At 40.0% G+C, this 13,973-nt stretch overlaps 1 protein-coding gene across 2 annotated transcripts in view; it reads left to right on the forward strand.

Annotated features, from left to right (window-relative positions):
• The window catches only part of LOC122807290 (host cell factor 1-like), a 3,131,707-nt gene that overhangs the window by 798,677 nt on the left and 2,319,057 nt on the right, over positions 1-13,973 (forward strand). For both annotated transcript variants that reach the window (XM_044078414.1, XM_044078415.1), the window contains exon 5: positions 1,486-1,570. In XM_044078414.1, coding sequence (XP_043934349.1) covers positions 1,486-1,570 — 85 coding nt within the window. The remainder of the gene's footprint in view (positions 1-1,485; positions 1,571-13,973) is intronic.

The following is a 13,973-nucleotide window of genomic DNA, read 5'->3' on the forward strand; positions in this document are numbered from 1 at the left end:
GGAACAAAGCCTGAACTGAGGCTGTAGATGAACAGGGCACTCAGGTGTGGTGACAGTTCTTTTTGTAAATCGTGTAGGACACAACCCTGTATATTATCTGGTCCCATGGAAACTGTATTCTTAGCTTTGGTCAGTGCGGTTTCTACTTGTGTAGTCGTAATAATAGGGATTTAGTATTCCTCGGATGCGTGGATGGGTCCTTTATGGCGTGAGTAGGGAGTAAAGTTTGCACTAAACCTGTCTGCCAAGATATTGGCAATATCAGTTGGTTGAGTATAACTGGTGCTGTAGCTCTGAGCAAATCTGCGTATTATTATGCAGATTCTTGACATAACTAAAGAAAGCCTTGTGGTGTTTGTGTGTGTGTGTGTGTATATATATATATATATATATATATATATATATATATATATATATAGATATAGGTATGTATATATGTATGTATATATATATATATATATATATATATATATATATATAGGTATATGGGTCTGTATTATGTTATGTCAGCGAAACGGCATTACAGCGAATGCTGTTTAGCCAACAAATATAGGCCAAACTCCAAAAAAAGAAAAAGGTCAGGTCAGCAATTTTTTTCTCAGGGAAAAAAATCACTTGGCCTGAGCCGTGACATTGCCCTTTACCCCACTGTAGTGTGATGTTGAAGTTGGTATATTTAGTTGGGGGGGTCGCTGTTTTAGGAGTTCGGCATATATGTGTCGGCGAAACGGCAATTGCTGTAATGCTGTTTCACTGACTTAATATAGACCCGATAGATAGATAGATATACATATGTATATACAGATACATGGTGCTCCATTAATAAATGGACATACTACACTCAACCCATGTGCAGCATTAACATGATATTTATTTACTTACAAACAAGCAGAAGCAAGAGACCCAACCTACCAGTGCAAGAAAGCTCCAACTTTGCATCATCAAAGTGACAAGCATGATGATGTGAATACAGGAAGTACTGTCCTCATAAGTCAGTGGAGAGTCAAATTTTGTGAGGTGGAAGTAACAGTAAAATAAAACAACAAAATAATCAGGAAATTGGACTTGCATTTTGTCATACCAGAAAAAAGACAATAGGTAAGTGCAGTAGTTGGAAGTGGAGTGCGTATGCCAGTCCTATCCTATGACTTTATTCATTCCTGGTGCTTTGAGGGTTAGAATGTTGTCCATTTACCTGCAACATTAAGTGGGTGGCCTTCTATTAGTACATTAAGAGGTGTGGGTGGCCTTTGTATTAGTACATTTCGAGGTGTGTGTGTGTGTGTGTGTGTGTGTGTGTGTGTGTGTGTGTGTGTGTGTGTGTGTGTGTGCACGCATGCAGAGCTGTTATTTTTATTTTCCTGGTGTTGACTTTATTTTTGAGACAAAACTGCTTCCACTCGGAAAAGATCAGAAAAGAGTCATCATAAAATGAGGAAGAATTCAACTCAAGTTAAAAAGATATTTTTTTTTCTTTTCATACAGATTCTTTGACTTGGACCAATCCAGAAGTGGAAGGGACAACACCTCTTCCCAGAAGCCTTCACTCTGCAACAGTTATTGAGAATAAGTGAGTGTACAATATTTGAAATTGTAGCTTCCAGAATTTCATTTAATCTGTTTAAGATCATACTGAAGCATAGTCCTAGTTTGCCTTTCTAGTTCTGACAGCCAATGGAGTGCTTACCTTTCCCTTTTGTTAACCCCCTGTTCAGTGACTTAATATGTTTTATCTAGAGCTCTGGAGGCATTCTGTCAACGTTTACATAAGCTAATTCATTTTCTCAAGTTCTTGTTTCGAATTTTGATAGCAGAATTTTTTTTTGCTTAGTTTCATTTGCACAGTAGACGCAGTCTAGTATTTTTAATGTATGATATGATGTTGTCATTTTTCATTCTAGCCTCCACTGATAGGTTCGGATCTGATCCCTCAGATCTGACTCGGTTGTTCCTAAAGCTCGTGGCAACCAAGAACTCTCGAGCTTCTCCCTTACCCACACTGCACCAACCGCAATTACCTCAGATCTTGTTTGCCCCTTTTCAATGAAAGACATGGTTTCCAACACCCTCAGGCGATATTTAGTTAAGTTATAAAAATTTCACTTATTTGCTTAATTCTCCCTTCTCTATTTAAATTTAAGTTTTTTTTGCATATCACACCTCTTTTTAATTTGTGCTAAACTTCTTATCTGCTTTCCTTTTCTTTTAATTGTGTACCTCTTGATAGTATTGTTAGTATTACATTTTATGTAGTTTCTGCAATACCATTGTTGGTAGTAGTTCTTTGATCTTTACCTATCTCTGTTTTAAACAAAAAAATTAGTAGTAGTAGAAATAGTTACATTTCTTCCCTTTCCTTTTTTTTGTTGGCATGACAGTATGGCAGATAAAGCTACAGCAGGCTTTAAGAAATGCGTGTGGGCATAAACTCCCTTTATCCGATGCCCACACTTTGTGTGTATTGTTTTGGACTGCTTTATTTACAGGAAGATTGTTTTGTTTGCCACGGACTTAATCCAGTGGCGGTAGTTGATTGCAAGAACAAACTCATTCTGTAAGGTCTTTTGCCTTCATCTTTTGGAGAGCTATATCTAGAGAAAAATCTCCAAAGAAAAACAAAATCTTCATCTCCAAGGCCGCCACCGTCTTCCTCCTCTGCTTTGGAGTCCTCAAATAGAAGGTCTCACAAAGATCTAAATTTACTCTCAAATCTGAAGAAGCCGAAAATGTCTGATCCAACTCCTTTGGATCCAAGAAGACCAAACTGATCCGTCCTTCTCTGATCCAAAGCTATCTAAGTAGGATCCAACTGTTGCTGGTACTTCTACTTCATCTCTTATTATTTTGCCAAGGACTCCGTATTCACCATTGGTAGATACAGTGCCCTCCAGGGTACCTTCCCTATTTCTGGACAGACATATGTCTCCTTAAGTGTTTTCCACTGGTTCTTCAAGAAGTCTTACTGAGGAAGATGTGGAAAAAGAGATGAGGAAGATATTCTTGATGCAGGGTCAGATGGGTGTTCACTCGGCTGCTACCCCTCTGGGTCAGGAGGTCCGTGTTTCTGTAACACTCCCCACTACAGCTTCCTCCTCTGAATTCTTTAGTAGTCTCAGAGTCTATGGATCCTAGCTGCCCAGATCGGTCTGGCTCAGATTGTATCCTCCAATCTTAAGCTTGCTCTGAGTGCTCTGAGTCTGTCTGATCTGGAGATCTTGGTGCCATAGCTTCCATGTCGGATCTGAGGTGTTGCAGTTAACTCTGAGGCTTTCATAGCAACCTGTGTACCTTGGATCCTTGGCATTTGACAGCTCAGCTCTGGCTTCTACCTCGGGCATTTTGTTTTAGGAGCAGGGGGGGTGGCACTGTCCAGAAGCTTGCCTTCTTGTATACTAGGTCTTCCCTTTCTCCAGGGCAATCTGCTTTCAAAGCTATAAAAGAGAGTTTTCTCTGTCTTGACAGGAGGGACAGAGCCTACCCCCTCGGATCCTAAATCTTCAACCCTGACGTTTCAGCATTTAGACCCTCACCAGATCATTCCACATGAACAGCCAGTACAAAGACCCCAGGCTTCCCCTCAGGAAATATTGATTTTTTTTCTTCTGGTGCCTCTCCAGATCATCCCATGGAGGAGGTCCCTAGAAGAAGACATGCAAGGGGAAGCATCTAGACTCACCAGAGGAGTCCATTACAGAAGAGTGAATTGATCTATTGGGGGGCGTGGAAGGAACCTGATTTTATTGAACCTATACCTCGAAGACCAGATAAGATTATGGCACCACCCATGGACAAGCAGTTTTGGGGGAAAGGGGTGCCCGTTGATGCCATGGTCTTAGTGGCAGCCATCAAAAAGAAACTTGCCAAGGAGCGTTCCATTGTCCATCTCCCCATCAGGGAGTTATGGGCAATTGATAGATTTGTGAAGTGGGTCTGTGCTTCAGCGACCTTTGCTTTAAGGTCATTGAATTATTTGGTACACTTTACAAGAGTTCAAAGGAATTTGATTAAGGAATTGTCAAATACCCTCTCAGGAGCTGTTTCTGAAGAAGTTCAGTCATCTGTGATTCTCAGTTGGCTAGCCTGCAGTCCATTTCTAATTCCTCCATGCGTTTGGTTTCACATGTAGCAGAAAGAACCTCAAGGGTAGTGGGTTCAAGCACTTCCATTACGAGGCATGCCTGGATGCACTTGCGTGATTTTGTAGATCCCTTTAAGTCCTCATTCATCAGTGCTCCCTTTGACAGCACGTCTTTGTTTGGCCCTAAGGTGAAGGACACACTATCCTGGTGTGAAAAGGATGGAAACACCTTGTCTGCCATGGCTGTACAATTTTTGACTCCTCAAAGATCCTTTTGAAGAATCAACAGGGTGATCAAAAAATGTGGTTCAAGAAGTCTCAGGGTCCATTTCAAGACACATGTGGAGGAGGTTCTAACCTCTATACCACCACGGCTGACTAACAAATGTGAATACATTTTACATTTATTTGATGTCCACAGACAATTTCGTTTCTACTGTGATGATTTGAGGTATTGCCAGCTATGCCAGCAGAAACAAGGCAATGGATGTGTAACATATGCAGCATAGCTAGCTGGAGTTTTGTAAACAGTTATATCACATTTGTATTTCAAACTGATTTGTACAGATGCTTGTGCTGAAGAATGTATTTGCAAAGCTACTGGTGCTAAAAATGTGCCAACAGTGGGTCCTGCTGGACAGAAAAGAAATACTCCTGTATGTCAGACTGTATTGTAACTGTTGAAATTAAGATATTGTAACTGAGGATACTGGAAGAGAAGAAGTTAATGTCAGTCCAGCTAACTTTGAAAAATAGTGTGAAATTAAATTACCTGGTTTAGGCCATAAAGGTTGTATCTTACAGTTCTAGTTGCAGTCAGAGACAAAATGTTTGAAAACCAGGACTAGGAATCCTACTGTATTGCCCTTAGCGGTGGACCAAATTGCTACCCTAGAAGGATGGAAGTTTTTGAAATGGTTTTATAGTTTCCAGATGCTGTAACACATCTTAGCAAAGCTGTTTGTGTGTGTATAATGACCCATATGTGCTAGATTCTGGTTCAGTTTCTAGTAAGGGGGGTAGTGTGGAACCAGAAGTCAGATGACCAGATGTATGTGATGTCATTCTGTAATCCAACAGTGAAATGATGTTTTAATACTGGATGAGACAGAAGTCTTGGGGCAGTCTGTTTTTGAAACCTGACAAAGAAGGATCACTCCCCTACTTCATCTTGCCTTGCTTTAGTAAGATCAGACAGGAAAATATAGTGAGATTATTTAAGTGCTGTTTTTCATATCTGTGTGAGTCTATCCATCTGTGTTATTTTTAATATTTCTAGTGATTGAAACTCTGGTGTTTATTGTAAATAGATATTTAGTATTTTCATATTCTTTTATTATTTATTAAATATATTTAAACTTTTCATGGAAGCATGTCTTGTAGGGAATATTTTAACCTTTGAGAATATTTACTTATATTTATTTGGTGACACTCTGGCTGCTCCTGAAAGCCTTGCTCTTTGGTCAACATTACCATTAGTATTAATATTAATTTTACTCAGTATAATTGGGTACCGTTGTAAGAGTCTTAAAGTAGCTGGCTGGTGGTAGTGAATCTACCTTGTAGTCTGGGCGAGGGGGGGGGGCATACCTAGTAGGCCTGTGCCAGTCTTTCCCAAGTGTGTTTGTGTGTGTGTTTGTGAAAATCAAATCTCAAACACTGTGTGTGTTAGCTACTTGGAGCAGGGACACAGAGCACTGGTTTCACAGAGAGGGTGGTGGAGGACTTGACTTGGAATACTTGGCTGAGGACTCCATTCTGTAGCTGTGGTTAGTGTGGAGTCTTATTTGGGGCCTGGTGAGAAAAGAGAGGGGAAACCCTGCCCCAGGATTTATGTGCTCTTAAGGGAAATTGTGCTTGGGGCAGAGAGCTGCATCTGGAAATACTGTGGATCTATTTTTGGTTCCAAGTGAATGTCCCTCACTGCTGTCAGTGGTGAGGATTTGAGGCTTCTCGATTAGTGGCCTAGAGAAGGGACATCACACTACCTACACAGAACAAAAGACTTCAGAATATCTGACCAGTTGTTTGTTTCATTCGCAGAAGTAAAATTAGGAAAAACAGTTGCCAAAGTCACTTTATCTCTTTGGCTAACCGACTGTATTTCATTTGTTTATAAGAAATTGGACATTACTTTACCAAAACCGTTACAAGCCCGTTCAACTAGATCCATGGCTACTTCTTCAGTGTGTCAATCCAGACTATCCATATATGTGCAGCAGCAACCTGGACTACTCCCCATACCTTTGTTACTCAGTACAAATTGGATCTGGTCTCCAGAGATAGAGCATCATTTGTCTCAGTGAGTCCTTGCGTCCACCCTGGATTTTATGTAGCTGGGGACTTTGTACCAAAAGATGAGGATAGAATGAAAATTGACAATATCAGATAAAGAAGTTATGTCCTCACTATAATGTTCTATCTGTGTTGTCCATTTTCATTCTTCCTCAACTCCCCTCCCACCAACCTCTGTTCTTGAACCTTCTGGAAGAATGAGTGGTTATAGGATATTTCTGTCCTTTATATTTAGCTCCAGATATAGCCTTCTCCATTTCTGAATATGAATATGTCTTCTCTACTAAAGTCAGCAAACAAGATCTGAGGTAATTGGGGTTGGTGCATTGTGGATAAGGGAGAAGCTAGAGAGAGTTCAAGCTTTAGCAACTGCCGAGTTGGATCTGAGGGATTGGATCCAAACCCATCAATTATAGAAGAATGAAAATGGACAACACAGATGGAATGATGTCCTTCATGGATGCATCTGCAGTCATAACAAATGGGTTGTCCTGTCGTCAGGCAGCCCTTCGGTCGGCCGGATTCCAAAGTCTGGGTCCGGCTTCGGCTGATGTCGCACTTCACCCGACGTCATCTCTGCTGGTCTTCGGGTATAAAGGCATCAGCCGACGCCATTTTCCTCAGTCTTTCTTGCCGCGTGGCGCCCGAAGCAGAAGCTGTTCGTGGTGAGTACTTAACTTCTTTTTTTATGTCTACAGATAACCACAAATATTTTTTAAAAAATGTGTGAGAATGCTATTTTTTTTAGTTGGTGTTTGTACCAAGGACAAATGTTAATTTCTTATTTCACTTTTCCACTCTTTCACTATCTTCCTGTACACATACCTGCTTTCATACTTTCTTTGTAATATATTGACCTAAATTCTCATTACTTTCTATGTACTTTGCCTCAAGTCTTATATTTATTTCTTCCGACTAGCTGCTACTTCCTCATAGATATACATTCATATTTTATCTTCCTCTCTAATATACATCTTCTCTACGCCATCAGTAGCTATTCATCTGTCATACTGCTGTCTTGTCTAACTCTTTTTACCATTAGATAAACTTGCAACAACCTGTAGTATGTAACTGATATTACCGCTGTCCATACAATGTGAACTACTGTAGAGTACTGAGTTCATATTCCTGAATTACATTCAGTACTAAAGCTATGATGTATTTATATTGTCTTCTTATTTTCACCTGTTGTCCAATGTGTTTAAAGCTTTGTCATTTTCCTGTGTGCATTAACTTACTATATATATGTGATGGAAATATCTCTTATCTCAGGATTTTATCTGTTTATCATTATTGCTGTTGTCAAATTTTGTATCACTACTGCATTTTTTTTTTGCTCATCAAGTTTGTTATTGTTCCATTTAACATTATTGTATTTTATCTTTGGAGCTTTTCTTCCCAGACCTCTGATGAAAAGATGCTATCATGCCCAGTTGGACTTTGCTGATTCATAAAAGTAATTAAATAGAATAAATACTTCTGAAGGTTGCGTATCAGGAAAATGCTTTAGGATTCCTATTATGGCATTTCACTAAATCTGTCTTTTAGACTTTTTCATTATCCATATCACTGGGGTAGTGCTAGTACCTGTTCTTGATACATGCAGTGGTCTTTGGACAAAATATAAATGGTGGACTCCTCTTCAGTTATTCTCCATCATTTCTATTTTATTTCTATACTGAAGAAATATAATCAAAAGTACTTGTACGTTGCCAAGTCCCAGTGTGTACCAAATTCCCCAAGTGGAGCCATCATGGTTTTGTCTGTCCTGCCTTGCCAGCTTCAGGTTTTAGACTAGCTGCTCTTGGATACCTCATGAAGAAATCTGAGGCCTTTTTACTACTTGCAGAGTCACGTATACAAGGCAGTGATTCTCTTTCTGAGGATTAGGATAAAAGAAATGTCAGGAGGATAACCCATGATGATTTCCATTTATATTTCAGTAGTGCCCATTCCTTTCCCCCAAAACACATAATTCAAAACACTGGGCTGCACAGAGGCATCCTCACTTTTGTATCACAGTTCTGATCTAGAAGTCTTCTTGAGGAGTAATCCCAATTCAGACTGTTTTGCTATATCTACAGTTCGGCTGTAAACCAAACAAACCTCAGCAGTGAGCTTCCTTTCTCTCCCGTAAAAAAATATATATATTGGAAAAACTAGACAGCAGGGTCTTTACTGTTACTTTATATTTTGTGACATAGTACAAAACCAGCCTCATGTCCCAGGCTGGACATAGATGCCACGTTTTCCAAATACTGTGGAATGTAAAGCATTAGAAAAAACTTGCATCATCCTACACGGTGATTTGTTTTTTTCCTGTCACAATGTTGACGTTTAATATGTGGCATATAGGTGTGCAGCTGCTTTCATATGCTCACGTTGATAAAGCTGTCTCAAACTGTTCATACTCCACAATGAACTGTGTCATTGTATTATGGATATACATTTTGTGTGTCGGGTCCCGTTTGGATGGAAAATTCAGGAGATTCCCCAAGATATTCAGGAACTTGGTAAAATTTGTACTGCAGTGGTGGACTTGCATGCCTTTGACCAGCAAGTCAAGAGAAGGTGTTGGCAATCCAGATAACTGTCTCCTGGAGGGGTACAAATGGATGGATAACACTTAAATTATTAGAATCCCCAGATTGGATGCCACATGAGTGCTTTCTTAAAGGAGGGCAGAACCTTCTTTGGTGGGGGGGGGGGAGCTAAGTCCTTCATAAAGCCGGAGACACGTGCTTGCAACAACACAGTGCACCCTGAGCCCTGAACATGCTTCTGTCTATATGCAGTGGGGGTTGCAAGGGCTGATTTCTTGATCAACCTCTGCTACAGGCTCCTTGACTGTTAAGAGTAGTAGTTGGCCACAGAACTCTCACCTCCTAGGTAAAAGTGGGACTACATGGTGGGCATAGAGAAGGTTTGATAAGCACCCGAGAGCCATGAGCAAAAAGACAAAAGCACTACTCAAAAACTTTGGCAGCAAAGCCCACTGTTACATTGCTGGACAGAACCAGGAGATCAGACTTGACCTTGGGGATCTGTAGTGACAGGAAAATCAGGGTGCTTATACTTTTTACACATTTGGAATTAGATTCATTAACTTTCAGACTCACATGATCCATTATCAAGGGGATACTCTCAGGCAAATTTAGGACAAGAACAAAGGATAAACCTTGAGAGATAAAAACTCTGTACATTGTCCCAGACTGCTGTAAAATTGAGAAAGCATGTGCTCAGATGTGGCTATCATGCTTCAAACATTTTTGTTGAGGGGTCAGCCATAAACATTGTTACCAGGAAGCATTCCTGGTTAAGAATTCAAGCACTTCCTTAAGATTTGAGTGGTCATTAAATAACTGCTCCCGTGGATAAAGATTTTTTTGTTCATTCCTCCTTCCCAGTGCATTCCTAAGGCACTGGAAGAAAAGGGCAAAGGTAGAGTAGAAATAACCTGAGAGAATAGTGATCTTTTTCTTTTGAAAGCAAGTTAAGTGGAGCAGCATAAACAACAGATAATTTTCTTGATTTTTTCAATTAAATTTTCTCTTAGGATTCTTACTGAGCATAAGGATTTCCCTCCTGTATGTCATGTATGTCATTTTCATTCTTTCAGAGGCAATAACCCTGTGGCCCTTTTGTTCTTTTAGAGATTTATTATGAGAGCATATTTTGATTCTTTGCCATCCATGGGGAGACAAAGGTTTTGCTTAACCTGCTTGTTTTCAATGTGTACAACTTTTTGAGACCCAGGGTTTAAAGTGGGCATCTGAAAGGGCATGTCTTCTGTTTGTACATGCACACCTCCATCAACCCTGCCCTCTGGTAAAGCAAGTGCCTCCATTGATCCCCAGTCAGAGTTAGGGATTTAAAGTGGAGTCCACCCTCAGGGTGTGTGATGTACTCACCAAACCTCCTCAAGACAGACGCAAGTAGGCTTTGACACTGTGCATTCTTAGGACTTCAGTCAACATTTATTATAAATAAGAGGGATCAGTTGTTGTTTCAGTTTACTTAAAACATATTGTTTAAAGATTCAATACATACAACATTGATTCCAAACCTCATTCAGTTACTGCTGTACTGAATATATTTCTCCTCGTGCTGTACAATGGTTAGGGCTCGTGGAAGGCACCCTAAAGCTTTGAAAGCTGAAAGGTTGATCTGATCCTTGGCAGGATATTTCATATAGTTTAGGGTACTGCAACAGTGATCTATTCAAAGATTTACTTGCACAACTGTACTGTGTTCATCATTCACACTGCCTCAGTAGCCTATATGTTCTGTGTGCCTACACAAGCCCACACTGGCAGCTTTCCAGAGCGCAGAATCCCCTCCTGTGACCCACTCTGTGATAGGGGATTGGCTAAGCTCCTTGTATCAGTGGAAGCCTAACCCCTGTCACAGAAAGTCAGTTATTCAGTCTTTTATTGCCAGCTGTTGGACTCGCACAGTTTAATCTCCTCAGCAGCCTGCATTGGTGGATTACAGCTTCCAGACTCGGATAACATCCCTTTGGGAGCTTCCCTTCTTTAATATTATATACTTTGATTTCTTTCTGTTTTATTTAAAAAACAAATGCGCGTGTGTGTGTGTATCTATATATTTACACACACACACACACACACACACACACACACACACACACATATATGGGTCTACTTCAGATTGTTGAAACTCCAGATCATCGAAGACTCTATTGTCAGACGAAACTAACGAAACCCCATTTCAGCGAAAGACCGGAGCAACGAAGATTTTCCAAGGGTAAATAATCACTCATCCAAAAAGTCACAAAACCTAAACCGCACCATCCCTAACCCACCCAGGTGTGGGGCTGTGCCCCCTCCACCCCCCCAACTAAATATATCAACTTTGTGATCGTATTATAGTTGGGAAAAGGGCAAAGTTCACTTTGTTGGCCAACAGGTTACGTGCCTTGCGAAGATCTTCATTGTTCCGATCTTTCACTTAAAGTGGTTTTCGTTACTTTCATCTCGACGGTGTGGTCTTTGATGAGCTGGGATTTCAGTGATCTGAAGGGGACCCGTGTGTGTGTGTGTGCGTGTGTGTGTGTGTGTGTGTGTGTGTGTGTGTGTGTGTAGTGAACAGTGATTGAAATACCCAAACTTTGATGCCAGTAATGTTGACCTCAGAAGGTCAAAAATGCAAACATCAACAGTCCACTGCTCATGCTTGAGGAAAATCCATAAAAATGAAAAAAAATGTGCTCCTTTATATATATATGTGTGTGTGTGTGTGTGTGTGTGTGTGTCTGTGTGTGTGTCTGTGTGTGTGTATGTATGCGTGCATGCGCATGTATATTAACATTTTATTTTAATATTTTTGCTGTTTACAATTGCTGTCAATTCCTCAGTGAATTCTAACTTATTACTGTGTTGTTTGTATGCTTAATACTGTTTTTAAGCAGTTACAGGGCTTTTCTCAAATGTTCTATGACTTGCACTGGGAAACTGAAGTTCTGTGTTGTCTGAATTCTTGTTTCTTTTGTTTATCTGCTTCATTTGGAAGTTCTGACAGGGAAATACTGCAGTTTTTATTTTTTTTTCTTGATTTATATAATATTTACTATGATTTAACACTGCTGTAATCATTTTTATCATTAAATCATGATTGCATTTTCTGTAGAGATTTATTTCATTTCTGAGAAGGGATTTTTTAAGGAAACTCTTATGTTATTTAAAAAGGTTTCTTTTTGATATAAGGGCATATATTTGATTTTTGTCACTATATGGAAACGTGAATTTTACTTGCTTCTTTAACTGTCATTGCTGTTGTTTACTACACTGTGCACGTGGTAGAAAAAGGCTTAGGACAATTTAAACTGTTTCTGTTGTATTTTCTGCAGTTTCTCCCCATTTGCTGTGTGGAGACATAGTATGGCTGTCTCCCAATCAAATCCATTTGCACAAAAACATGCTGCAGATTATGATGTGTGAATCTGTTGTCTTAAGCCAGCCTGCACACTACTTACCTTTACACTGTCACCTTCTGGTGTTAGCTTGCAGCCCTCTATGGTACTGGGGTCAGACACACCCTCCAAGGCTTTTCCAGTACCAGGTTCAGGTACAGGAGAACCAAATCCTTTAGGTGCAGGAGAGTCCTGGTGGAAGAGACCCTTTGCCAGACATAATACTCTGCCCGTAGATATTTTGACTTCTAGTCTAGCTCACAGTAAGAAGAAACAAACTTCACCACGTGACAATCAGGTTATTTCCATGTACAGGGCTGATGTGGTTTCCTTAGCTAAGAGTGTTTTACAGTCAGCTAATCTCGGAGACTGTGCTCCTATTCAAAATGACTATGGGGCTACCTTCTCTAGAGATCAGTTTAGCACTGCAGATTTTGATGGGGCAAACACTCTAAGTGCTTCCAGACATCCTTTGGATGGTGAATAGGTTCAAAAACCTAAGCAAGTGTTCACCTTTCCACAAATGCTAGCTAGATTTTGAGATTTAGTTGACTGGTAGCAATCTAGAGCTATGATATTATTGAGGATTAGATTCCAAATGTTTTAGCTGTTCCTCCTCTCTCATGGGTCTTAGTAAGTGTCTATAAAACTGCATGTAAAACCCCTTTGGCTAGTAATCAAGTTCCTAAAAAGGCTAGTAATAAATACAAGCTGTACTCTGATCTTGCAGCTATCTGTATTTCTTTCTTCCATTGTCTGCTGTGGTTTCTCCAGCTGCCAGTTCTTACAAGAGATCCTTGGCTTCTTCTTACACTAACCACTGGATAAAATTGGCTACTGGTTAGAATCTCAAGAAAATAAGTTGTCTCAGTCTAGTAATTTAGTCTTTAGAATTTTAAAGCAGGAATTCATGTGGAAATTTATTTTGCAGTGAGCTTACAGTTTAGATGACTTTGCTGCATTTGTATCTTTACCTGTCGAACAGAAGTGTTATAAGAATGTGATTGTTTCTTATGTGACTTGGGTTTTGAGATGTGCTTTGAGGAGTATCTTTGAAGGTGTGGACACTTTTTATAGAAATGCAGCTGCGTCTGTTACATTGAGAAGGTATGGTTGGTTACATAACCAGATATTTTTTTCTGAGGATTTAAAAAAATGAGATTTTGAATGCTCCTTTAAATTCTGAATTTGTGTTTGGTCCTTCTGCTACCCAGAATCTCAAGCAATGGGATAATAGAAGTAAATTGATGCAAGGAGTGTCTAGAATGTTTGATATTCACAGGTTCTCCTGTAACAAGATATCCGACTTCAAAGTGCGGAACAAACAAAAATCCCGACCTAACAACAACAAAGGTACGAAGAGGAAATGGCAGGAGGATAATGCTTCCATACTAAAGAAAAGGGGTTCCTTTCCAAAAAAAGTTATTCCCCTGTTAAAAAATGACTATGCCAAGACTCGTGGCATCCTATCCCTTCCTTCTGTCCCTCTTCCCCAGGCTTTCGATCATTCCAGCAACCTGGCCACAAGTAGTCTCAGACACATGGGTACTGAGAATAATTCTGTGAAGATACACTGGCAGTGGACAAAAAAATCCTCCACCCTTCACGGAAATCCCTCAACACCTGCTAGACCAGACACATCTGTTCTCTCTGGTACTCCTTCAGAAG

The sequence above is a fragment of the Protopterus annectens genome, chromosome 7.part0 (assembly GCF_019279795.1).
Source record: "Protopterus annectens isolate FY-2018-M chromosome 7.part0, PAN1.0, whole genome shotgun sequence".
NCBI classification, from domain to species: domain Eukaryota; kingdom Metazoa; phylum Chordata; order Ceratodontiformes; family Protopteridae; genus Protopterus; species Protopterus annectens.